Genomic DNA, 26,970 nt, shown 5'->3' with positions numbered 1-26,970 from the left:
CACGGCTTGATGCTCATTTGAGTAACGAGCGCCTTCGAGTATGCTAATACTCAAATGACCATCAAGCTCGGCAGAGTATGTTCGCTCAACTCTAATCACGATATATCAAAATGCATCGATGCCTCTTTAAAACTACTCCAGGATAGCTATTATTGCTTTTTTATATAAACAGAGCCTTAAAGGCTTTGCACACCTTTGCACTTTTTTTTCTTTTAATAAATGTATTTTTGGAAATGAAGACTTTTTGTAATTGTTTTTCATTAAAAAACAATTTGCTTGCATTGTTTTCCTAGGCACTGCAGGACTAAAATCTTCTCCCCAGAGCCTGCTACCCTGCTAACCTCCATTCACCATCTTTCCACTGAGCTGTTACAAAGAGCTGTATAACAGTGCTGGGGGATAATGGAGCAAATTAGGAGGAGAGCAAAGAAAGCTACTGTTACAGAGGGCCGTAATTCACTCCTGGTGAATTTTTTGCTCTTATTAGCAGTGCACAGGAACAGACCAGCAGCTACTCCAAGAGAGGATGAGGTGGAGAACAGATTTTGAGTAGTATTCAGTGGGTGTGGTAATGCTACAGCTCTAAAAGAGGGAGGGGGTGCTGGATTTGTTCATGAGAGAGACCACCTGATCAGTGCTGGAATGCCCCCAAGCCAGAAACTAGAATGTAGGACAAGATGTAAATCAACTATGAGGCTTGAATGCATGAGAAGAAAAACTCAATGCAAAAAATATGTGTGCATTGATTTTTCATACACAATGATTTCCATAGCCTTTAACTGCACTACTTAGGTGCAGTAGAATAATTAGGGTCCTTATTGACATCTCAATCTGAGCCAAACGACAAGTGCTGGTTAATGAGATTGATGCTCATTTTGATGGCCATTTTATGAATTTAGACTCTGAGGGACAAACTATTTTTTATACACTCATTCATCGTCAAAATTTTTATCATAATTTTGTATTAAGTGTCCCATTACTACATCTAAAAAGCTTTATGTATTAGAAAACAAGAGTAATAGTCATAATATTGTTGGTGGAGAAAAGAAAAACACAGCTTCCCCCCTTTCTAATGCCCGCTATGATGTGTATGTGTACAGAGAAGGCATGTCCCAAACTGTGATGTCATGTGCTTACTTTCCCCGTGGGTCCACGAATGGAGCACATCCGTCCTTTGGACTTGCCACATCACTCCTTAAATATCTCATCCCATGCAGGCATCAGCTACCTGCCACGTCCTCTCCATTAGAATGTATCAAGACCACACATTCGTCTAAGAACCAGTAGACATGATTCCCCAGCATCTGTATCCATTCTGTGTTCCTTTTGTATTGAATTTTTATTGTGTATCACCTACTATATTCAGTCTAAGCATCATCACTCCCCATCCAGCCAGGGCTCTATGCACCTCATTATAAAGGCACCATGTTCCACTGCATTTATTTTACCATTATTTTTTAATCCAGCCTTTTTAACTAATTCTTGTGCTCTGCCACCAATTAGGTTTATTTACCCATACATTTCCATCAGAGGCGTAACTTGAAGCTCCCGGGCCCCGATGCAAAACCTGTAACAGGGCCCCCAACTATAATGCTTTACTCATAGTACTGGGTTACCTATATGGAGAAGAGAGGCCTTATGGGCCCTCTAAGGCTCCTGGGCTCGGGTGCAACCGCATCCCCTGCATCCTCTATAGTTACGCCCCTGATTTCCACCTTCCTATCTTTCATCAGCTATACCTGTTTTTCGTGGTGATATTGCACTAGCTTTCAGCATGTTAAATTGCCAATTACTACCAACTTTTTGCCATTCCCATGTATTAATTGTCATTATGTCTTTCTGAATTATCCATCCATTCAATCAGTCACAGATTACTTCCTCTCAGTGTAACATGTAATAAGGACCATTATTACTATACGGCTTTTCCTACCTACATCTCAATATGATTACAGCACCATGAGTCATTATAAGTATTGGTATATTCTTGTTTGTGATGTGGAATATAGATGAGCGGGTATACTCGCTAAAGGCAATTACTCAAGCGAGCATTGCCTTTAGCGAGTATCTCCCCCGCTCGAGACTGCAGGATCAGGTGCCGGCAGCGGGCACGGAGCTGCGTGGGAGAGCGGGGCGGAACGGAGGGGAGATCTCTCTCTCCCTCTCTCCCCCCCCCCCCCCCCCCGCTCCCTCCTGCTGACTGCCGCTACTCACCGCTCCCCCGCGCCGGCACCCGAACCTGCAGTCTCGAGCGGGCAGGTACTCGCTAAGGGCAATGCTCGCTCGAGCAATTGCCTTTAGCGAGTATACTCGCTCATCCCTAATGTGGAACAGTGACCATCATCTTCCATTGGCATCTATTTCTTCTTTACGCTCCTTTATATCTATGCATTTGTATTTATGGGTCTATGTTGTATTATTTATGTTTCAGGGATTGATGTATCACCTTATCTAAAGGACAGATTCAATTCTCCAATTTTTAACTTGCTTTATTAGTCATAAATGTTTTCCAATTTCAATTATTAAATTTGGTTGGACTTTTTTTTTATAATTTTGTTTATGATCTTGTGTCATGAGGTATATCAGATTTTATCTTTTTAGCATTTTGTGCCTATTTCAAATATATTTTGTTTTTATAGATTTTTTATAAGTCGAATTGTTTTTATACCATCCATTATTTATTTTCGGACTATTTATTTGCTGTTTTTTTTCTTTCTTGATTTTATTCCTTTCTTCCTTTCTATGTTAAGTCTTTCTTTCTACGTTGTGATTAGCATTATATCCAGACACATAATGTGCTGGCTTTATGTTTAATAAAGAAGAATCTGGTTTTACTTCCTGGCCTCTATGTCATCTATCAAGGCTTACACCATTTAGCCCAGGACTTTTGTTTTTTTTTTCTTTCTCCATATTATCACACCCAGATGGTCAACTATGGCATTCTCTGGGCCGGCAGTACCGTTGGAAATTCTTTTACCTTCATCTTCTTCATTTTATCATATGTATTTCATGTTTCACAAGAGTAGCTTTTCTGTTTTCATCCTTTGGATAGTATTGTTGGTGGCCCTAATAGCTACATCATTGTGACCCTAAGGTAGAACTATAGCCACAAAGAAGTAATCATGCACAATCCTTCCCCCCAAGCAGAGGCATAATTTGAAGCTCTTGGGCCCCAATGCAAAACCTGTAACAGGGCCCCCAACTATAATGCTTTATTCATAGTACTGGGCTCCCTATATGGAGAAGAGAGGCCTTATGGGCCCCCTAAGGCTCCTGGGCCCAGGTGCAACCGCATCCCCTGCATCCTCTATAGTTACGCCAGTGCCCCCAAGACCCTGATACTGTATAAGTCTTCTTCATAGAGAATTGCAGTTTTCTTGTGGCAAGCCTAAGACTCCTTGTCAATGCAGGAAGACCCGTAGTAGATCCATAGTTTAAAGGGAACCGGTCGGCAACTATTACCTCAATAAGCTATGTTGCTTATAATTTTGGTGATGTGGATTCCAGGGAACCTCTTTTCATACTCATCTGGTACCCTGTTCCCAGTGTCCATGGCGAAGGCAGCACACACACAGCAAGCTTGACTCTTCTCAGAAGGCTGTCCACGCACTCCCCTTCATCTCTATGGGGATGCACACGCACAGCCTTCGGAAAAGAGACATGACTGCTGTGGACGTGCTGGACTTACCAAAGGAGACCGCAAGAACAAGGATCTTGGCAAGTATGAAAAGAGGCTTCCCGGACTCCACATAACCTAAATTCTAAGCGCTATAACTTCGTTAATGGTGCTTTATAGGTGCTGACAGGTTTCCCTTTAACAGAGTATAGGAACAAAGTAAAAGTTTAATTGTGCGGTCCCATGTTAACGAACAATAGAATAGGATTTATGCAGCTGCTAAATGTACACATGTGTCCTATTACAAGTGCCTGGGTCTTAATTCATAAGTTGGCATATTTGTAGATGTTTAGCTTTTGTTTCAAAGGTTGTAGAGTCACAGTTTACCTGAAGGTTAAAACCACATAGCCTGGATGGAGTTATATCAACATTGGGCTTCGGGCAGAGATAGTATCTTCACATCTTTTGATCTTGAATAGTTGAAGGTGAAAGGTTAAAAGTATTAATTATTGCCATATGCACCTGCAATATGTCTACACCAAACCACATGAAGCCACTTAATAATACAGAAACAGTCAGCCAAGGGGATGGGAATGGACTGGAAAGATCTTTTAACCTGGAGCACTGGTCCAACCTTGGCTCTACTACAAAGCACAACATGGTGGTGTCCTCCACCGGTAGCTCAAATATGTAAATATTGGGGGCTGCATTCTAGCCCACAAGGACAGCTGTAGTCTTTCGGTAGACAGTTGAAACCAAATTCTTTACGACATCTTTAATTTTTCTATTTTTACATTGAGAAATTGTTATTATGCTACATTTTGCGAGACCTTAGGGCTCGGTCAGACAAGCGGATATTTGCGCGTTTTTCCGCGCAGAAGAAAAAACTCACTGCGGGACCACGTCCATTGCCACCCATATGTTCTATCTTTTGTAGGTGCGAATTCATTGCCGTGCATGCAGTGCGGTTTCTTTTCGCGAATATCCGCTCATCTGACCGATCCCTTATAGTTTTTATTGGCAACATTTTGTGGTACATGTCATTTATTAACTTAGGGGAAAAAATACGGGGAATCGGAGAAGGAAATGCACATCCACTATCACTTTTTGCATTTTTTTAAACAATATGACTTGTGATGTACATAAGTTAACTTTATTCCATGGTTCATTACGACTATGGTGATGGTATTAAACCATTTTTTCTATGTTTTATTATTTTTAAACAGTAAAATTATTTTTTCAACTTTATTTGGGGAGAAGACTTTTTTTTACTAAACTTTATTCAATTTTACTTCCCTTTTTTAAGTCCCAATAGAGTAACTTAAGGCCTCAGTGACATGAATATGTGCTGGTGCGTACATAGGTCTGCACAAAACTGGCGCGCCCACGCATGTGCACAAACATGCATGAATGCAGGTCCATGCAGCATTGCTTTCAATGGGGCCATAGCTGCTGCCAGGAAGCAATGGTCTGCCAGAAACCCTTGTAGTGATTTTCAGGGAAGAGCTGAAAATCACTACACTACTGATAAGCCCTTTCCCTGAAAATCATCCCTAGCTGGTGTAAAAAAAAATACTCACCTCTCCGGCGCTGTTGGGGCTCGGCGCATCTTCTCTGCTTTGTTCCTGGCAGTGTAATTAAGTTCTTTCAGCAGGCAGGGATTTAAAATCCCTTCCTGCTGAAAAGGCTGTATCTAATTGGCTGAGCGCTCAGCTATTCATTAAATGACAGCTTAGCGTTGCCTGTGATTGGTCACAGTGCTCAGCAAGTCACAGGCAGCACTCGGCCATTCATATATGTATTCATATATTTAAAGCCTTTCTCCGAAAATCACTGCGGGGGTGCCAGCATCGTATTGCTTTCAATGGGTCCGCTGGCAGCAGCAATGGCAGAACATCACGATGAAAGCAATGGCAGAGCATCGCGATCCTCTGCCACAACTGTCACAGTTGTGACAGCTGTGGCAGGGCATTCTTTACTCCCCGCAGGTAGTCCCCTTGTCAGTAAACACTGTGACAGTGCTGTCACAGTGTTCAGTGAAAGGGGGACTCCCCGTGGGGAATATTGACACGCACCACGAAGCTATGTGCACGCATGTCCTATTCTTTGCAGGTACATGCATTTGCACGCCTGTAAAACACGGACATGTGAACACACCATAGGGAACCAATGATTCTAATAGGCGAGTGGTTCTGTGCGGACGTAAGTCCGCACATAAACACGCTTGTCTGAATTAGACCTAAAGCTGTGATCAGTTGATTGCATAAGTAATGCTTTAAAATACTTAGTACTGCAAATCAAAATATTATTGCTACTCAGTGTATTGCTGAGAGGCAATCTATTAGCAACGCCTCATGACATAATAGGCACATACCCAGAGGCGTAAGTTGAAACCTTCGGGGCCCAGTGCAAAACCTGTAACAGGACCCCCAACTATAATGCTTTATTCATAGTACTGGGCTCCCTATATGAAGAAGTTAGGCCTTATGGGCCCCCTAAGGCTCTGTGGCCCGGGTGCAACCGCATCCTCTATATATACGCCCCAGCACATACATATAGCAGACTTCGGTGCGTTTGTTCTCCCCGCAATGCCATGCTAACCCATCAATACTTGTTCATGGGCTATTAATCACAGCATCTAAATGCTGGGACCAGAGTTATCACCAATTCCACCACAAGTGCGCAAAAGCAAAGTGATGCCAATGAGATCCCAGCGACAGACGTATCCATTGCTGTGCAGGAACAAACAAGCAATGGATATGTTGGTATTTGAGAAATTTGCAGTAATTTTTTTTAAATACCTATTCATGTGCTGCATGTATCTGAATGATTTTTTATTATTTTTAACGCAATACATGTGAAAATCTCAGAGCATTCATAGATGGCGCGTGCTGAAATCTCACTTCTGAGGTTGGGATATGCCGTTTTTACACTGAGCCCCTCAGTTTTTTTTTGCGCAATTTATCATTAAGGTAAATACATTTTCCAGGTCTAAACATAGAATTTGTATGTATTTCTCAGACATTGTAAGCCATAATTTATTATGTATTCTTAATGCATACTGTGTTCATGCTAAAACCTTATTATTACCCCACAATCTGGCTAATAACTGTGTTCCCTTTAGCAAACTTTGAAAACAATAATTAAGAGGATTGCATTGGATATGAATTTGTAACCTATTTAGTAATTGAAGTGGTTGATATTGTAATTTAATATAAAGCCTGTATTAGACTAATTAACGTGTTGTTACACATAGAACTGGTCCCTTTGCCACTTTTTTGACATCTGCAACTATGTTGGAAAAAATGAGTGCTTCAGAGTCAAACAGAGCGTGACTCATTTAGTAATGCAAGTAAATCCGAAGAAATAGCCTTCACAATGTTTGGCAACTCTTCTTAGTGTACTTTTATACAGGACCACTGTTGGGCGCTTAAAGGGGTATTCCGGCGATAGGTCAATTTTTTCAGCTTTCACCCATCCATTGCTGGACTCCCATCCATCATACAATGTCCTACTTCTGTAGTGTTGTAGGGAATGGAGCCGCTGTGTACAGCATAGACCCCATTGCTCTCAATGGGGCAGGTAGATAGCCAAGCATTGTGCTTGACTAACTCTGTCTGCTCCATTCAATTCAATGGGGCACACAGAGATAGTTGAGCATAGCGCCTAGCTATTTCTGTCTGCCACATTGAAATGAATTGAGCGGACAGAGATAGTCAAGCACAGAGTATATCAATCTACAACAAAGGAGGTAATCTTGAAAGCTCTGTTACAGAACTTATTCCGCAGCGCTTTCAGGCATGGATAAATGCAAAACAATAGAAAAATTACAATGTGAGATACATTGGGTTAGACACAAATGGGTTGGGGTGGTACAGGAGGTGCAAAGGCTGGGGGAGGGGGAGGAGCAAGGCATGGGGAACACAGCAATAGGGAATTTCATGTGCAGATCAATTAGAAGGCAAACAGGGTGGGGCACCATAGGGAGGGGCGAGGGACTAGGTCAGGAGATTTGGTACGCTTCCCTGAAGAGGTGCGTTTTTAAGGCACGTCTGAAATTTCGTGCATCGGGAATTGTCCGGATGCCTTGGGGTAGAGCATTCCAGAGGATGGGTGCTGCTCTGGTGAAGTCCTCTAGGCGAGCATGAGAGGTTCATATTAGAGGGGTGTTTAGTCTGAGTGTGTTAGCAGATTGGAGTGTGCAGGCTGGGTGGTATATAGACAGGAGGGAAGCGATGTATGTTGGCACAGCGCCATGCAGGGCTTTGTGAGTGAGGTAGAGGAGTTTAAATTTAGTTCTGCAGTGGATGGGCAGCCAATGCAGCGACTGGCATAATGCAGAGGCGTCTGAATAACGACTGGATAGAAAAATGAGTCTAGCTGATACATTTAGTATGGATTGGAGTGGAGCGAGTCTAATGCGGGGGAGGCCGATGAGTAGTGAGTTGCAATAGTCAAGTCGGGAGTGGATGAGGGCGACCACGAGTGTCTTTAGCGTGTCCTTGAATGATTCTATGGCAATATACCCTACAACCCCAAAAGTCAGGACACTACCCTCCTTTTAATACATCCCTTAAAGCATTTGCATGAAATTAGATTAAAGAAAGCTTTTGTTTTTTTTTCCAAGATGCCATGCTATAGTCCATCAGTTGTGTGTGCTATTGCACTTCCAATTGTCCTCGGCAAATCCAAGAAAAACTTCATAGTTTTTCATAGTTTAAAAAATTTGGATTTCAGTTGTATTGATTAAATTTCTGCCTTTATTCTATTCCAGAATGAGGTGTCCATGTTGAAAAATGAGGTAGCACAACTCAAACAGCTATTGCTCACGCATAAAGACTGTCCAATAACTGCCATGCAGAAAGAATCACAAGGATACTTGAGTAAGTAGTTGATTGTTACATTATCTCTACAGAGTATTTTCTATCTCTTGCCTGTTGTAATGTAAAAGTTGACACGCCAAATCATATTACAGAGGTATCTCCCAACATATTACACCCAATGCAGCATCGTACAACAGCATGCGGAATCCTTACTATGGAGCCGCAGCAGAGTCTGCATGCCAGTGTAATGCCTCCTGCACACTGCTCTGCTATGTGCATGATGCCTTATTTAAGGCAAGCGGCATGACCGCCATACATGTAGAACAGATCCCTAACTTCAGTCTAAGAGACTCAGTCCTTAACCTCAACACAGCCTTAATAGTAACTATAACCTTAAATACGGAATTAACTCCAAGCTTTAACATCAACCCAATCTAATTTTAAGCCACTGCCTTGCATTACCTGTAGAGATGAGCGAACGTGCTCGTTTAGATCAATTACTCGAACGGGTATCGCTTTTTTCGAGTAATTGTCTAATCGGGTGAAAAGATTTGGAGGGCGCCGGGGGTGAGCAGGGGGTTGCGGAGGGGAGCAGAGGGGGAGAGAGAGAAAGCTCCCCCCTGTTCCCCCCTGCCCCCCGGTGCCCCCGAGTCTTTTCGCTCGAGTCACGCAAAAAAAACGATGCTCGTTCCAGTAATTGCTCTAAACGAGTACGTCCGCTCATCTCTAATTACCTGTATTAGGCCTCAATATAAAAGGTGCTTGACCCTAAAATCAGAACACTCAGCGATGACTGCTCCAGTGTTTGACAAAATTGGATGCTATGAGTAGACTCTGCTATGTCTGCAGTGTTCTTCATATGTGTTCTTCACATGCATTCAGTTGTTGTAAACACTTGAATTAACTTTGGTGCAGACAGATACAAATTGTGTTATAGGAAGTGTTACATATGGATATCTATGTTGGACTGCATGTGGTGTACAATATTTCCGTAATAGCACAAGGTGATGGGATAACACTGCAAGCCTTCCTCCAAAAATGCAAATTTTTTCAATGAAACTTTGCCACTACTGCAAAAACTGCATGCCTTCCCCAATTCTAACAGTGTAACACCTCACCAAGTGGAGGGTGTCTTTAATTGTGACCTACACTAGGGTCCTACTAATACCAGAATACAGACTGGAGACCTGGGCAATATTTATATAAAAGTACTCCAATTTATTTGAATCAGCTTTAAATGTTTGAAGGGGACACTTATAATATTATCACCACAGTATTCCAATACCGATGATAATATGATAATGAGTCATCAGGAAGGGCTAAAGTGTATGTATCACTATGGCCTCCATTTTAAAGTTTACATATTAAATTAATCTACATGAAAAACCCAAGTAACTTTGTATGAATATTGGATTACCTAAATCGTACTGATGTGGAGTTATAGCCTATATTGTAGTCCATAGCTGCTAACATCTTCCATCATTCATTAATGTTTGATTGATGATGGATTTTCTAAGAAGGTAAGCCTGTATAACATGGACTGTGAAATAATCTGATGTAGGAAAATACCTATGTGGATTATAATATAGGTAGTAACTAGAAATGAGCGAGTACGCTCGCTTAAGGCAGATACTTGAGTGAGCATCGCTCTTCTCAAGTATCTGCATACTCGTCTCTCACTCTCCCTCCTGCTCCCCCCCCCCTGCTCTCCCTTGTCCATTGGACGAGTATGCAGATACGTGAGAAGAGCGATGCTCGCTCGAGTATCTGCCTTACGCTCATCTCTAGTAGTAACTCATGTTCAATACAAGATGAATAATTAGTGATAAGCAAACTTTTCAAATTTTTGGTTAGGCCGGTTTGCCGGATCTCGGCAAAACCTTTGGTTCAGCTCCAATTAGTTTAGACTGAACTGGGGATTCACAAATACCCCTAAAACTAGTGTAAAACACTGTCTAAGAGAAAAAGAAGAAGTTGAAGGAGGAAGAAGAGGAAAAGGAAGAGGAATAAGTTCTCTACTTCTGTTTCCTCTTCCTCCTCTTCTCCTACTTCTATTGGCTTTGGCTTAGACAAACCGCCTGAGGTACGGGTTTGTACTGAACTTTTACCAAAGTTTGCCCTGAAACAGGGTTCAACAATTTCAGTTCGCTCATCACTAAAATAATGCAATGTATTTACAAAGTTACTCAACAGTATAATCTATATACCGTGAAATGGTGTTCAATGGTGGACATACTATTTAAATAATAACCTGTTGGAATGGTAGCATGCATTCCTGTGCTTTGCCATCTCTGCCATTCAAAAGCACTCTACAGCTTGTACTGGGAAACCTACTGGGAGTCATGTATCAAAGTAGAATTTTGATGACACTATACCCTCTTTTAAAATGTTACCGAAAACTGGAGTACTTGATATAAACAATAGTGCAACATACTGTATTAGTATGGACCACATTTCATACACAATATAATCTGAGACAATTGCACCATTGCTATAGCTTACCAAGACTGATACACGAGCCCCACTAAATCTGTAGCTTAAAGTATTTCTCCCAAGGATATTGGCTGCATTACTTTTAGTAGAGCCAAACTTCTCAAAAGTAAGACAAGAAAAAAGCCTCTGCCGTAACACATTACACAGCCTCAGAATGCCGCAATGGGCTTGTATTCTAGCACCAGTAATACAACTGCAATATTGGACCTCTTGTGGTTCTTTTGAACCCAACTTAGATCATCCTAGTCTTCTATGGTAATCTAAATTCTGGTTCAGTAAAATTGTGGGCGGTTCAAGAACTGTGGGTCTTATACGGATGGTAAAGGTCAGCCACATTACTCCTGTCTGAAACCAGCCTAGAGCAAGATATAAGTCTGACTTGATGATTTTTTTCTAATTCTTTAATCTGCTTTCCTGCTTCCTGTGCAAGAATGTCAAAGCATGACATCACAAACAGGTGTCTAACTGCTTAGAGTCGGTGCTCTCTCTATTCCTTATGGGACTTATTGTATGGAATTCTCATCATACATGTAAATACAAATGTTATTTTGCTAAATTACTAACAGTTTATAGTCACCCGTTCAGTCATCTTAAGTGGATGGTTCTCCGCGTATTCATCATTTCTTAGCGGGTCATATTCTCCAACAGTGTTTCCTCATAAGTATATATGTGCAAGAATTATTTCTGCTCTCTCTATATTTAGGCATATTAATTATTAATTACTATGTACAAGAGTTAGGCACTATTTGATAGTCATATTTGATAATCATATCATGTATCCCTTTAAATGGATCATCTCTTGATACATTGTAGCGCACAGGAAGGGCTTCATTAGATACATTGTAACTTAACCGTTAGGGCACCTTAACACAGGGCTGCTCAACTGCTTGTATTCTATATTGAGTGTTTCCACACTTTTGAGACACCCTTTATTGTTTTAGGTCTTATCTTTGTATTAGTAGTATAACTACGGGCCTCATATTACCCATGGAGAAGTCCAGGACTTAACAATGTATTCACATAATATTCACAATTGATTTTGCACATAGTAATGAAAGTTTAATATTGCACATTATGTTAATTATATCTCGCCAGTATCCATCATATGATATTTATTTATGTTATATTTGCCCCTAGAATATGAAAGCTGGGTGACAACCCATATCACTGATGTTACAGCTCCTACAATGGTTGTCACACAACTTTCCCAGACTTCTAATTGACAGATGTCCCTGTTTGTGCTATATATGTATATCCTTCACTCCTGCCCTGCTGTATACAGCCTCTTGTACCCTGCAGAGCCCTATGCCCAGAGCCTATATGGAGGCACACAGAGTCCCTGCCACTATGAGGCTTTAGGCACTCTATGTGCCCACTGTATGGTGTCTAATTACAGCACCGTATTAAAGAGATATCTTCCCTAAGAAATAATGCTCCAAGCAACGAATCTGTCTGTAATATTGAATGTAATAGAGTTTTCCATTAAATAATCCTCTGTATGACTACATATGAAATTGCAGGCATGGAGAGGTAGAGTAGAGTCAAACAGAGGTCTATAGGAGTCGTATTAATTTGGTAGTAGTGTGCATTATCCCTAAATTGCACTCTGGAAAAATTTGGTGACCACTGTGATAGGATGTATATTGCCAGCCATATTTCTTGACATTTCTGTTATTAAAGGGGTTGTCTAGTTGGAAACAGTATAGTTCATCAATAATATATAGGCGAGGGTCTCTCACCAAGGACCCCCACGATCAACTGTTTGTTGTGTCATTGTTCTCATGCACTGAGCTGATTTCTGCAGTGGTGAGGTTTGGTACTACAGGCTCTCTCCCATTCATTTAAATACCTGCAATACCAAACCTGGCCACTGCATTAGGAACGGAGCTGTCTGCTTCTTGCAGAAATCAGCTCAGTGCATAAACACACCAGCCCAGCGGGGGTTTAGGGCAACATACCCTCGCTGATCTATTGATGACCTATGCTGAGGATCAACCATCAATAGTTTATAACTGGACAATACCTTTCATTTTACTGTGCAGCATACTGGGCTTTGCAGAAACTAGCATACTGAGACCTATAGTTCTGTATTTACTTTGCCTTAGATTTATTAACAGCAGAGTGTTCTGTAATAGCTCTTGTCTTTTAGCAATATATTTCTATCATACCCCCTGGTGTAAATATACTGTATGTCTTATGAACACATAATGACTTTCACACATATATTAGCGCAATAATTTCACCAGTAGTTTCCCAATCACCTCTTTATTTTTCTAAACCTGGATTGTGCGATGTCATCTTTGGCCTTCTTGCAAGCTTTATTTAAGGTAACAAGCAAAGGTGCAGGAGAGCTGCTTAAAGCACTTAAAATGACTTTTCCATTTTATGCAGGATGAGTACCGCTACTCAAAAGCTGCCCAGTACATGGTAAGTTCAGTTTCTTTTAAAGATACAGCACATGTCCTTTATAAAGCCTGGGTCTGATTGCCCATTATAGTCTACATTGTGACTACAGAAAAAAAGGAAGACTATGACTGATACGTTAACCCTTTAAATGTGCAGGCATTTGTATTAATACTCAGAGTGACAATAATACTTCATGGGATGTATTGTGTGTCTAATGAAAAGTCACATTCAAGCTTACAATTAAACGCACTCTCAATTCAAAGTGAATAGTTTATCAAAAGCTTTTAAAATCAACCCCCCCCCCCCCCATTTTAATCTCCTTTTTCACTTAACATTGACATAAAAAGTCAAGTAACTTTATAAATAACGTTATCTTGTGCTGACAGACATGTGGCATAAAGGGGTTTTGTCTGCTTTAGAAAACCAATTGTCAAATACTCTATTAGGTCATTCTGAATTAATAGAGGAGTCTCCCGCTTGGGACCTCCATAGAGCTACAAAGAGCATCTCTGTCTGGAGGACCCAGCGTGGCTTGCCGTTGCACAAATAGCCTACTGATTTTAATTAGCACCATGTAGTACTTTGTTTCATCTGTGGGGGAGCTGTAGGAGAATAGAAAACTTGTTCCCTACAGATTACAGTTGACTGTGGAGAGGCCAAGCAATGGGATACTCCCTTTGTCCGCAGATTTGTGGCATTCACAGTAGAACTGTTCCACCATGTGTGCACCTAAATGGCCATGCATGTTCTCTACCCATGTCACACCATACATGGCCTTATAAGTCTCCTCACTCACCTCCTAGGTGTATCCACACACCTTCTTGGTGCTCTCCTTAAGGAGAGACTATACCCCTCCCTAAGCACGTCACAGACCCAGAGGAGCGTGCATGGCCTTATAAGTCTCCTCATTCACCTACTAGGTGTCTCCACTCACCTTCTAGGTGCTTTCCTTAAGGAGAGATGTTACCCTTCCTGACCCATGTCACAGGCCTCTTACTAGCCAAGCCAGAATCTTATTGCACACTGATGAGGGGCAAAACCCCCCGAAACAGCTGTCTGTGTATGGATTCTGGCTTGGTTTTCAATTCCCAATCATTGTTGTAAAGACTTGTTTAAAGAATCTGACTTTGATTTGAAGGAATGCTGCCATCCAATAGGTGGCGCTGCAGAAGTATTGTTCCATCTTCCTTATTTGCCTTAATGTACTGTAATCCATGTGCATCCAAAGAATTAACAATATATTGGCACTAGTCTCCAGTTCTTTGGTTAAAGTATTATCTTCAAATGTATAATTTAGTTATGTCGTTTCCTAGAAATGTATTATCTAACATAACACCAGAATGAATAGTGTTTGGGTTAATTCTATTTCTATATATGTAGCTATTTATATACTGTATGTACATATTATTGGTGTTATAGTAGGGATTTATATCTAGGTGTAATTTATTGTATTGTGATAATATATAGTAGATATGTTTGATATATATATATATATATATATATATATATATATTACCTATTATACAGTACAGTGTGGTATTATACAGTTATGGAAACAATATTGTATATACTATACTGTATATGTATATAATGTTGGTTACATTTGCATTAACTTGCAGTTCTAAAAGTTTAAATGTTTTAATATACTGTATGTATGACTAAACCACCATTAATTGAATTGATTGTTCACTCCTGGAATAGTGACTGTATTAATCACCATGCTCCAGGGGTTTTGGTATATAATTTGTAATAAACTTATACCTGCCAAAGAACATCATTTAAGTACTAGTGAATGTTATCCTCCTCGGTGCATATATAAGGCAAACTGTATTCATTACAGCATCTGATATTTCAACATTAATTTCCAAAGGCCTGTAAATCCAGACCAAGGTTGGACACACAAGGCAAATTTTCATTAATATGGAGATATAGATAGATAAGATATGAGATAGATAGATAGATAGATAGATAGATAGATAGATATGAGATAGATATACGATAGATAGATTGATAGCTTTGAGATAGAAAGATAAGATATGAGATAGATAGATAGATACGAGATAGATGGATAGATAGATAGATAGATAGATAGATAGATAGATAGATAGATAGATAGGAGATATTAGATAGATAGATTGATAGCTATGAGATAGATAAGATATGAGATAGATAGATAGATACGACATAGATAGATGGATAGATAGATACGAGACAGATGGATAGATAGATACTAGATAGATAGATAGATATGAGATACATAGATAGATAGATAGATAGATATGAGATAGATAAGATATGAAATAGATAGAGAGATAGATACGAGATAGATGGATAGATAGATATGAGATAGATAAATGATAGATAGATAAATAGATAGATACGAGATAGATATAAGATAGATAGATTGATAGCTTTGAGATAGAAAGATAAGATATGAGATAGATACGAGATAGATGGATAGATAGATAGATAGATAGATAGATAGATAGATAGATAGATAGATAGGAGATATTAGATAGATAGATTGATAGCTATGAGATAGATAAGATAGGAGATAGATAGATACGACATAGGTAGATGGATAGATAGGAGACAGATGGATAGATAGATACTAGATAGATAGATAGATAGATATGAGATACATAGATAGATAGATAGATATGAGATAGATAGATAAGATATGAAATAGAGAGATAGATACGAGATAGATGGATAGATAGATATGAGATAGATAAATTATAGATAGATAGATAGATAGATACGAGATAGATATAAGATAAATAGATTGATAGCTTTAAGATAGAAAGATAAGATATGAGATAGATACGAGATAGATTGATAGCTATGAGATAGATAAGATATGAGATAGATAGATAGATGGATAGATAGATACGAGACAGATGGATAGATAGATAGATAGATAGATAGATAGATAGATATGAGATACATAGATAGATAGATATGAGATACATAGATAGATAGATAGATAGATACGAGATAGATGGATAGATATGAGATAGATAAATGATAGATAGATAGCTTTGAGATAGATAGATAGATAGATAGATAGATAAGATATGGGATAGATATGAGATAGATAGATATGAGATAGATGGATAGATAGATATGAGATAGATAGATAGATATGAGATAGATAATATGAGATAGATAGATAGATATGAGATAGATAGATAGATGGATATGAGATAGATAGAGAGATAGATACGAGATAGATAGATAGATAGATATGAGATAGATAATATGAGATAGATAGATAGATAGATAGATAGATAGATATGAGATAGATAGAGAGATAGATACGAGATAGATAGATAGATTGATAGCTATGAGATAGATAAGATATGAGATAGATAGACAGACAGACAGACAGATAGATAGATATGAGATAGATAGATTTAAGGAGGGTCTCTACACTTAGAAAGACACTTTTTATAGGTATCATATCTGTGGTGCATTGTTGGCATATATGTTGGGAAAATCTCCTGATGTATACATTAATGCACCTATAGGCTTTAATGTGCGAACATTTACCAGAAGGGGTTGCCTGGTACTTGTCAGGATCCCACAGCCTCAACAGTACTGAACAATTCAGCTGATTGCTTTACAATCAAACTCCATACATAGAACAAATTATTCCCACCGTTTTTCATTGCAGTCAATGGCAGACTTGTACAAATGTATTGGAATACTTCTTGCCATACATTTTTAGCATTATTTTAATCTCCATGCCTAACATATAGACACTAGAATAAAGAAACCAGTTACCATATAGACATAAGAATGCTTCTATTCCTACTGATTTATACAGACACGTATGGCTTATATGATTACGGTAATACCCTATACTCCATAGGAATCCCTGGCAGAGATAATATCTATCATTAGTGAGATTAGGAATAGTTAAGTAATTGAGCGAACTGCTTGAAGTCTTCTCACCATGCAGGTGCTCTGAATATAATAAGCAGGTTGAACAGATGTTATTGTAGGTGTCTACAATGCACCATGTGGATTATTATATATTGTATAACACCTTCCATGATTAAGTGTGTTTCTACAAAAAAGTCCTGACACAGCTTTTATAAATTACAGTCAAAATTCGTGAACTCCTATACATAAATCATTTGCAGTATACATAATATTGCACTGCAAAAGTACAACATAGTGACCCACAATACTCCAGATCATGACAATGGTAACATGACAAAATTACATTGAAAGCCATTTTGGTTCCAATTAAAGACTGTTAGTGAAGTCAATCAGCTAATAAAATAGTTAATTAACAGTCCCCATATGATGCTAGAGCTTGTCCGTGATTACTGTCTGGCTGGGATTTCTGACATGTTTAGGTGGGAAGCGATATTACAACTCATTTGGGTACCAATTTGTGATCATTGCGTGTAAATGTTTCCATCTCTCACTCTTCCGCAGGACGGTGATTTTTAGTTCAGCTTAAAATCCATCGTTCAGCTGGAGAGAGATAGCAGGGACCGCACGCTGTGTTCTCCACGAGAGCAGCTGATTACATTGTACTAAGCTGACGGCCTGTGCGAAGACAATGCAGCTGAGTGCAAAGTGCAGACCACATGTTGAGATTTGCAAACAGCTGCTGGAGACCCATTTACACGCAAATGAAGGTAATAAACTACTAATGGACATTAGTGTCCATTAGTAGTTTATGCAAAATGATCGCTAAAACTGTCAATCTTTCAATCGTTTGAAAGATTGTCTTTGCGTGTAAATGGGCCTTTAGTCCTTGAACATCCCTTGAGCTATAATTGAATGCTCAAGGTCTCAATTGGGACGGTATTCCATGTGGCTCAACTGGTTTAGTTAAACAATCATCACAATGTTGAAATATCAGTCACCATATGGTTGTGGCTTCTCTGGTCCACATCTCTATTCAGTAACACAACCATTTTTGGCCATATGGTGGTTAATTTGCCTAATAGGTTATCATAAACAATGCTGCTCATATGACTAACCTCATCATATGGCATCCATTTGCTATGTAAAGTAAAACTGTCTTATATCTTATGCAGTGCATTATAATATAACAAGATGTGCCAATGTCTTACCCAGGTCCTGAGAACAGTCCACCCGAGAGCCCAGTTCCTGTCTGCTCCCAGCAGCAAGTGATCCAGCATAACACCATTACGACTTCCTCTTCAGTCAGTGATATGGTTGGAAGCTCCACCCTAAACCCTCTTACCAACCACAGAACAGACATAAATCCCATTCTTTGAAACAATGGGTTAAAGAACTGCCTTCGGGAGTTTGGTATTAAATCAGATCTTCCATTTTTATGAACTTTTTTCAACTTTATTTGAAACCTGGAAGTCTCTTCAGTCGATGAAAGACCATACCTACCCCCTTTTTTATAGTATTCTTTGTTTTGTCTTTTTTTGTCTAAGAAAAGGGATTTATGAAATTATCATGCAGTTTTGGGAAATGCGTGATGCTTTCTCAGTGTTCTGGTACAGTGTATTAGTTTATAAACTGCCGCATTTATGTACATAGTTACTTTTTTTTTGGCTTTTTTTCCTATTGATCTACAAAGTGGCCTAAACCATTTGTTCTATAAAAATATATAAAAAAGGTTAACAGCCATTTCTGCTCAAAGACCAAATCCAAGGGGTTGCTCCGAGGTCATAAAGTGTACTATTTAATTTATCAGAGTGCAAGTAGCCATTTTCTGGGGCAGATCCAATAGTGGAGAGAATACATCCCATGAGTTTGGAAGCTATTTCTTAAGCAATGTCGGAAGATGGATTGAATATTTATTCAGGCCACAAAAATGGCTGCTTTCACTCGTGGGTAATGGAAGCCATTAACATGTCACATTGTAAAAGCAGCTACACCATGATCTGTTACATTTCCGGTGAACGATACTTTACATTTCAGAACTATTATTATTATTATATTCACAATTTTGCTAATAAAGAAGTGTAGATAACCTTTTATCTATACAAAATAGTCAGCCTCATGTATCCAAGCTGCTTTACATGAAGACCTGGCCTTGTTGCTCATAGTTTCGAGGGCAAGTTAGAAAATGCCAACTGAATTTGATTGGTTAGTATGAGCAGCAGGGCCTCTCTTCTATGGAGGCAGAGTTATCAAGTGAAAACCTGGTTTAAGAGTCAACAGTTGTAGATGGTATGTGGCATATTTATCAAAGAGTTGGGCCAACTTAGAAAATCCGAGAGATGCTTTTAAATGATTGTCTTTAAAAATGGACATATCGGGGATGTATCCCAAGTGTGGCTCGTCGAAGTTTGTTTAAAACTTTGTTTAGTGTTAGGGGTGCATTCACATGGCCATATTTTCAGGTCTAAAACAAGAACAAATCCCATTAGAGAAAATTAAGAAAACCATTATAAAACTTTCTTGGGTACTTTTACATGGGATGACTGTCAGGAACAGAAGTACCCGACAGTCTTCTCAACAACTATCAAGGAGCAGTGAATGGAGGCTCAGCACGTCGATCCCTTTTGGCCACCCGCCTCCATCTTTGAATGACTGCCTGTTTACATTGAGCTAGAAGTTGCTCATTGGTCATTTTATTTTCATTGCTCAGTAGTCTGTTGGGTCCCGACTTTACACGGGACAACTATCACTTAAAATCACTTCTTTAAACAATTTTTAAGCCAATAGTTGGCCCATGTAAAAGTACCCTGACACCTCTACACACATGTACACTAGGCTCAACCGAGCATGTGTGTTCTGAGTGTAGAGAGGAGAAAACGCCTCTCCAAGATACCGCTTACTGTGACTTATCTCTCGAGAACAAAAGGATAGGGCAGTTGAAATCCAACTACCCAGTCCTTATCTCCCCTGACATCTGCTGCCGGGGAAGATTCGGGAGACACCCATATACATTAGATGATTGGCCAGAGCCACCAAAATCAAAGATATACAGTACTAGTATATTTAATTTTTATGGCCATCTCATTTATGGCATAGGTAGATGAAACATGGACTGAAAATAAACCCCTGTAAATGCAACCCTCTAGGCCTTGTGAATACCACTGTATTACAGCTCTGTTATTGTGGTTAAATATACATCTCTCACATGAACTAGAATACATTGGCATTGACAAATGAATACGTTTTGACACAGCAAGAACCTCCTCTCCCTACAGCAATACTGATAAAGCTGCCTCATCAGGTATCATAAAACATAATGCATCTCTAACTGTATTTAATTATTGATATGAGAAGCCATCTTGAATGTTCAGGCCTACATGAAGTATTGGCCTTCTAGTCTACATGTTCACAAAACTATCATAAAATAAGGAAGATGCATTAAACAGTATGGTTGCCTATCACACCTAATCAGATATTGTTTACCAAAAACCTAACCTCCAATTGAGTCTAATATGCAACACATTGGACCTTACATATCGAAATGATCTCCGATAATATGGCCTTCTTGCCCATCGCTTCTAGAGTCCAACTTTTATTTCTTTTTCCACTGAAGTTTAGAAAATAAAAGCTGAACTCTGATTTGTTGCTATGGGTGAAAAAGTCAGTTAATTTATATATGAGGCCCCATGAATTTCTGTTGCCTTTAATTTTTTATAAATATCCCTAATATATGCTACATTCAGGCTTACGCACATGAACACATTGTAGCAGTGTGCAACATCCAGGTTGTATAGATCCATACACCATAGACCTTTTTGGGGCTCTACTGTACCATTGTCTACTTTGGATTTCTATGGAGGCATTGAAAGCATTCAATAATGGCTTCATAATAACATGTCCAATGGGATGGCATATTCTATTCTTCAGTGCCGAAAGCAGCACTATATGTTGGCATATACAGTATCTACAGTTCCGTAGTATGGAGCCCAAAAGACTTTGGATGCCTCCATAGAGCCTCCATACATGAGGCCTTTGCTAGTAAACAAACTTTCTGCATTACATAATGTGGAGTACAGGATATAGTTTAAAAATGTGCATTCTAAAATATTCCTTTCTCACGTTTCTTACTAGAATTAAAGGGGTTGTCCAGTTAGAAAGGAACTTTCACAATTTACAACTACGTTACCTAAAACAATAACACAAACAGCTACTAACTCCCCTCAGTGATCCAGCGCTGCATCAATTCACCCAGTCTCTGTTGACAGCGGAAGTCAGGTGACCACCAGCTGCCAATCAGAAGGGACAGCATTACCATTCAGAACTCCTTGCATCATGATGCCCAGGATGTTAGCGCTGATGCCAGAGAACCAGCAATGATCCTGCAGCCTCTAATTGGCAATTGTTGGTCAACAGAGACTGGGAGAATCATGCGGCTGCAGCATTAGTTCACTGGGGTGAGGACGGTAAGTACCCATTTGTTTTATTCTCTTAAGTAATGTGGTTTTACATTCTAAGTCATTTTCTCCAGACAATCCCTTTAAAGGAAGATGCACTTGCCCTCATTTTTGCCCCAAGCATGTACCTTTAAAACTACAATGGCACTGCCCAGCACCTACAGTCTGAAACTAATTGCCACTAGTTTATAAAAAGTCAAAACTTTCTGTAAAAGGACTCCCTTCCTCAAGTCAATGTATAGTGTGTGGAACTGTGATACACTTGACAGAACCCCGGTCCAGGTCTAGCGTGCACTTGTACTTTCTTTAATTTAACCCAGTCAACCAAAACAATGTACAGGCCTTTTTATACATTATATATAAATATATATATATGCCTATATATTTTTAAGCAAGCATTTACTTTTAAATTGTTTAGTCCAATGCTTTCTTTTTTATTGCTTTTCTACATTTTATGGGAAATCAGATAGGCTTTTATAAAAATGGAACATATATATTAGTACACCATGTGTAAAAAAAAAAATATTCTATACCTTTAAAATGCCCCAGGGTGCTAATTTAGTTAGATTTTTTCTTTTTTTTTTTTTTTAAATGGAGAGAACATAAGTGAAATTATATTGAACATAAGCACTAATGGTAACACAAGAATCGCATTTTATGTTACCTTTGATTGGAATCAAGCTTTATGGATTGGTTCTGTTTCCTCAGTTGAAATACAGTTGTACTTTTTCTATTTTTTTTTTTTTTTTTTTAATCACAAGGTAAAAAAAATAAGTTTCAGCTGCTCTATAAGCGTCTGAGTTTTCTCAATTTTGTAGCTTGACATATGTATACCTTGTGGCTCAGGCATGTCTGTTTTTTTTATGCTAAACTAACAAGCTGACTCGTGTCAGTCTGTACTGCTATACACTTTGCCATTGCATAGTATTTACAATGAACAGTGCGTTTAAGACTGTTGACCTTCACATGCAGTCACAGGCGGTGACGAATGTTAATCATGTTTTGCGGGAACACACCATACCAAAAGGCCATAGCAATTATATGTATCCCCATATTTGCCGCCATATGGACCAAGCACCTTTAACTGCAGTTCATGTGATTTGCACAATATGTATATACTTTCGTATGTCTTGAACTTCAGCTCAAAAGCCCATTTCACTTCCGAAATTCAAGTATGTGTCTGTGTTATATTGAACTGTTCTATGATAATAGCAGAGCTTCGTTTGTCATTCGGCTCTTCATTTCTCATCTACATTACGGTGTGTTATATGGGATTTTACGTGGGATTCTACTGCGTTACCTTATCACAATGCACCAAGGAAGCCGCCCCAAAGAGTTCAAAGATGAATTACAAAGTTGGCACTGCTACATCTGTATATGCAAGTGCTAGCCATGTTTTGCTGGTGACTTTGTCTAATAAATAATTGTACATTATGGGAGTGATTTATTAAAGGTTAAACCTTTGTGAGTTGACCTCTAGATTCCAATAAGTCATTTATTGAAAAGTTTTCAGCTTATTCTCTTGGAAACAGCAGTTGGAACAACATCTGCATATTGTATATCAAGCCTGTGTTACACAAGATTCTGTGGCTCAGGTAGCGGTATATGGCTTGACAACCCAACCGTTGACTTGAGTTGCCTTGGTATGGTAAAAATGGGCAATTCAAAGTCACTTGAAACTTGCCCATGGCCTAAAGATTCTTCAACACTATGTAAATGAATAGAATGTCTCCAGCAATGCACAGAGTAAAGCAGAAAACATTGTAAGCCTGAACCTTACACTTAGTGAAGAGCGAACTTTTGGAATGTTTGGTTCAGCTAGTTTGCCAAACTTTTCCAAAAAGTTCACTTCAGTCCAAATTAGTTTGAACTGAACTGGAAGTTTACTAAAACCCCTAAAACTGGCTTTCTAAGAGCCATAAAAGCCCTGTATAACACTCAGAGTGTTACACGGGGCTTTTGTAGGTCTTAGTATCCTATATTAGCGTTCAGGACTAGTGTTGAGCAAACCGAACCAGTAGAACCATGCCAAACCGAACTTTTAGCAAAGTTCAACCTGAAACAGGGTTCTACTGGTTGGATTTGTTCAACACTACTTACACCCATAATAAATCACCCCTTGTGTTTCAAAGCACCAGCAACTTAGCTCAGGTGTCCATTGACCATATTTCACTTTATGACGCCCATTTGAGGAATACTGACTATAAACATGCGGTCTTTTTTGCATCTACTGAACTTTTATGCCCAAGACTTGCCAATTTTCAGCTGCTTAGTGACTTGACTCTGGGTTCAGAAATGATTTTATTTCTGTAAATGTCTGTATATGAGAATTCTTATTACTAATCATCTACTCAATCTGGTTACCTGGTTATATTATTTTTGTACTTTATGGTTTATAAAGCATGAACAACAGTATGGGTCACGTATTGCTGTGTAGAACAAACTGGGTATTCTGGGAAACATTTGGAGAACAGAGAGCACTTTGGTTAAACTTTATTGTACCTATTGCATTCTTATTTTGTGCTTTTGGTTATTTTGACAGTGGGAGATGCATACTACCATTGTGTGGTCCATTTCCACTAATATAAGGGCATACGATGGAGCATGGACCAACCAATACTCATAGTAAAGAGTCATCTATTAGAAAGTATTTGCTGGTGACCTAGTGCAAACTACAACTGGAGACTTTGCCTTCAGTCTAGCCTCAGAAAACCTGCACTATATTGAGCTATTTGCAATTTTTTAGGGATAAGACTCCCATGTAGAATTCTACAATTGTTTTGCATCAGGTTTGCACTAAAAATATTTCACATGTGTATAATCGTCAGGAAAGGCATTTTATAAAGGAAGAAAAAGCCATTTTGTATGTTTGCCGCCTGTTAAAAATCTGTATTGTCTGACTTGTTCCTTTTTTTGCATCATGTTAGGGGTACTGGCACAATATATGAGTGATAAAGCTGTATACTAGTGATGGGTCAATAAATGATACGTACACATACTCAATATAGACTGTTCCTTTAATGTTTTATTAAAGGTTTTCAGGGTAAGCCATGTTTTAAAGAGCCACAATATCATGAGAAGTCCTTCAAAAAATATAACCTTGTTCATAACATAAGGCATTTTCCATGAAAATCGGTTAGGCTCTGCTTACATTTCTGTTCGTTCTTTCCATTGTGGTTTCTATCATAAATGCTGGAAATAAAATAGTGCTGCTTGCTGCGTCGTTTTTCCAGTGGAATGACAAAGGCTATAACGAAAATCAGACAGAACCTGTCTTGGTCAATAGTAGCGATGAGCAAACTTTTGAAAGGTCCAGTTTGCGGAACTTTTGCAAAACGTTTGATTTTGTCAGAATTAGTTTGAATGAACCTGAAGTTCACCAAAACCCCTAAAACTGGTGTATAACACTGACTAAGAGCCATAAAAGACTTTGAGAATGTTACACTGGGCTTTTATGGCTCCTAGACAGTGTTATACACCAATGTTCAGGACTAGTGTTGAGTGAACGAACCAGTAGAACCCTGTTTTGGGTAGAACTGTGCTAAAAGATTGGTTCAGGATTGCGCCAAAGTGAATTTTTAGCAAAATTTGAACTAAAAAACAGTTCTACTGGTTCGGTTCACTCAACACTAGTCAATAGGTTCTGTTAAGTGCCTCTGATTTTCATCCTTTGATGGGTGCAGCATGTCTTTTTTTCATTCTTCTGGTTCATCACGAAAATGTGAACAGAGTCTTAAGTGGTTGCTTTTAGTTTACATCCTACATGGAATTGGATCAGACTACCATTTATGTATCAACTTTCGGTGAAGATACATATAGATGTAGTAAACTTCAACTTGACATTTAGGCTACTTTCATACTGTATTCGGAACCCTGTTTGGCTCCAAAGACTCCATCTGCAACCTTGGATGGCTCCACTAACTCCAATTAGTAAAATGGAGACCAAAGCTACAAGCTTTGATCTCCACTGAACAGGTTTCTGTTCTTTCAAAGCATTTTGGCTTAGGCAGAATAGCGTAATCGACTGGACATTGTGTCTGAATGCCAACATCATGTTTGGACTCTGTTTTCAGTCATCCACATGGAACCCTGGAACGAAACACGCGCATGTGGTTCCGAATGCAGTATGAATATAGCCTTAACCCATTCATTACTCAGCTGCAGCAAACTTTAAAATAAGTGTCAAGTTAAGATTTTCTTAGCTTGAAAATACTCTAGTTTGACTATGTTAGAACGTATTCATATAAGAAATTTTGAAAATTAAACTGGAAAGTATAGGCAATGTTGTCATAGAGCCAAATTATAGCTGATAGGTTGTTATAGGTGACACCTCTGTGTTCATTTTGTCAAGTTTCTATAAATGTCTGCCATGTTTGTGTCAGAAGACAAGGAACCTTCATAGAGGTTCACTGGTAACTTATTAATAAATCACATAGTGCAAAATGTGACTCTAACAACCAATCAGGTCGCAGCTCTCATTTTACCTGCACTTATGGATAGAAGTTGGGATCTAATTGGTTGCTACCAGCACTTACTGCGCTAGTCTTTTGTACATAAGGCCCAAAATTGTTTTATTACAAGACATGAGTCTTTTAGGTCTCATGATGACAGAAACATATACATTTCTCTATCTGTAACAGAACACATGATAAGAATATGTTTACAAGTTTTACTGTGATGAAAATATCTTAAATTAACCAAAGAAACACAAAAAAAATGGGTGTTTTGTGTTGTGCAGTGTGCGAGGAGCTCAAATGATGGTTTCAACATTGTCCTTTGTCTTCTTGTAGCCATGGAAATAATATAGAAATGTATGCCCCCCCCCCCCCCCCTACATTTAGAGCCTAACTCACTGAAGTCACCAAAATAGTAACAAAATGTTCTTCGTATTTCCAAATTTCCTAGATGGGATTTTGTAAAGAGCCCACATGACCTTATTGACGGGCTGGTCTTTGTAATCTCTGTGTAATTTGGTTCCATCCTATGTTCAATATGGTGTACCCCTTGGAGGAATCTAATTGACCCCACTATATGTCAATAGGATAAATCGGATACTTGTTTGCCATGCATAGACCCCCCATTGACTTTAATCTGAGCAAGTAGAACTGTAAGTATTAAGCCTAGTGGAGGAATCGAAAAACAGTCTGAACCACTGATAAGATGTAGGAAGTAAATTTCAGACTACCTTAAGATGCCCATACACCTTCAATAGCTGTTGGCCGAACACTCATTCAAACTACAGCTATTTCCCCTGACTTCCCCATACACATGCATGCTCGTTCTGCCAGCCTCATGT

The 26,970-nt window shown here is 39.0% G+C and overlaps 1 protein-coding gene across 4 annotated transcripts in view; it reads left to right on the top strand.

The window, feature by feature from the left end:
* Positions 1 to 23,108, top strand: part of CREB5 (cAMP responsive element binding protein 5) — a 426,900-nt gene extending 403,792 nt beyond the window's left edge. For 3 of the 4 annotated variants that reach the window (XM_066585646.1, XM_066585645.1, XM_066585648.1), the window contains 2 exons: positions 8,388 to 8,496; positions 18,436 to 23,108. In XM_066585646.1, the coding sequence (XP_066441743.1) occupies positions 8,388 to 8,496; positions 18,436 to 18,599 (273 nt within the window). In that variant the 3' untranslated portion in view covers positions 18,600 to 23,108. Of the gene's footprint in view, positions 1 to 8,387; positions 8,497 to 13,320; positions 13,357 to 18,435 lie in introns of all 4 variants that reach the window. The other variant, XM_066585647.1, reaches the window with a different exon arrangement.
* The last annotated feature ends 3,862 nt before the right edge of the window (positions 23,109 to 26,970 follow it).

The sequence above is a fragment of the Eleutherodactylus coqui genome, chromosome 12, assembly GCF_035609145.1.
Source record: "Eleutherodactylus coqui strain aEleCoq1 chromosome 12, aEleCoq1.hap1, whole genome shotgun sequence".
In the NCBI taxonomy this organism is placed as follows: domain Eukaryota; kingdom Metazoa; phylum Chordata; class Amphibia; order Anura; family Eleutherodactylidae; genus Eleutherodactylus; species Eleutherodactylus coqui.
Note: the sequence above shows the minus strand (reverse complement) of the source record. Positions and strands in the feature narration are given on the sequence as shown.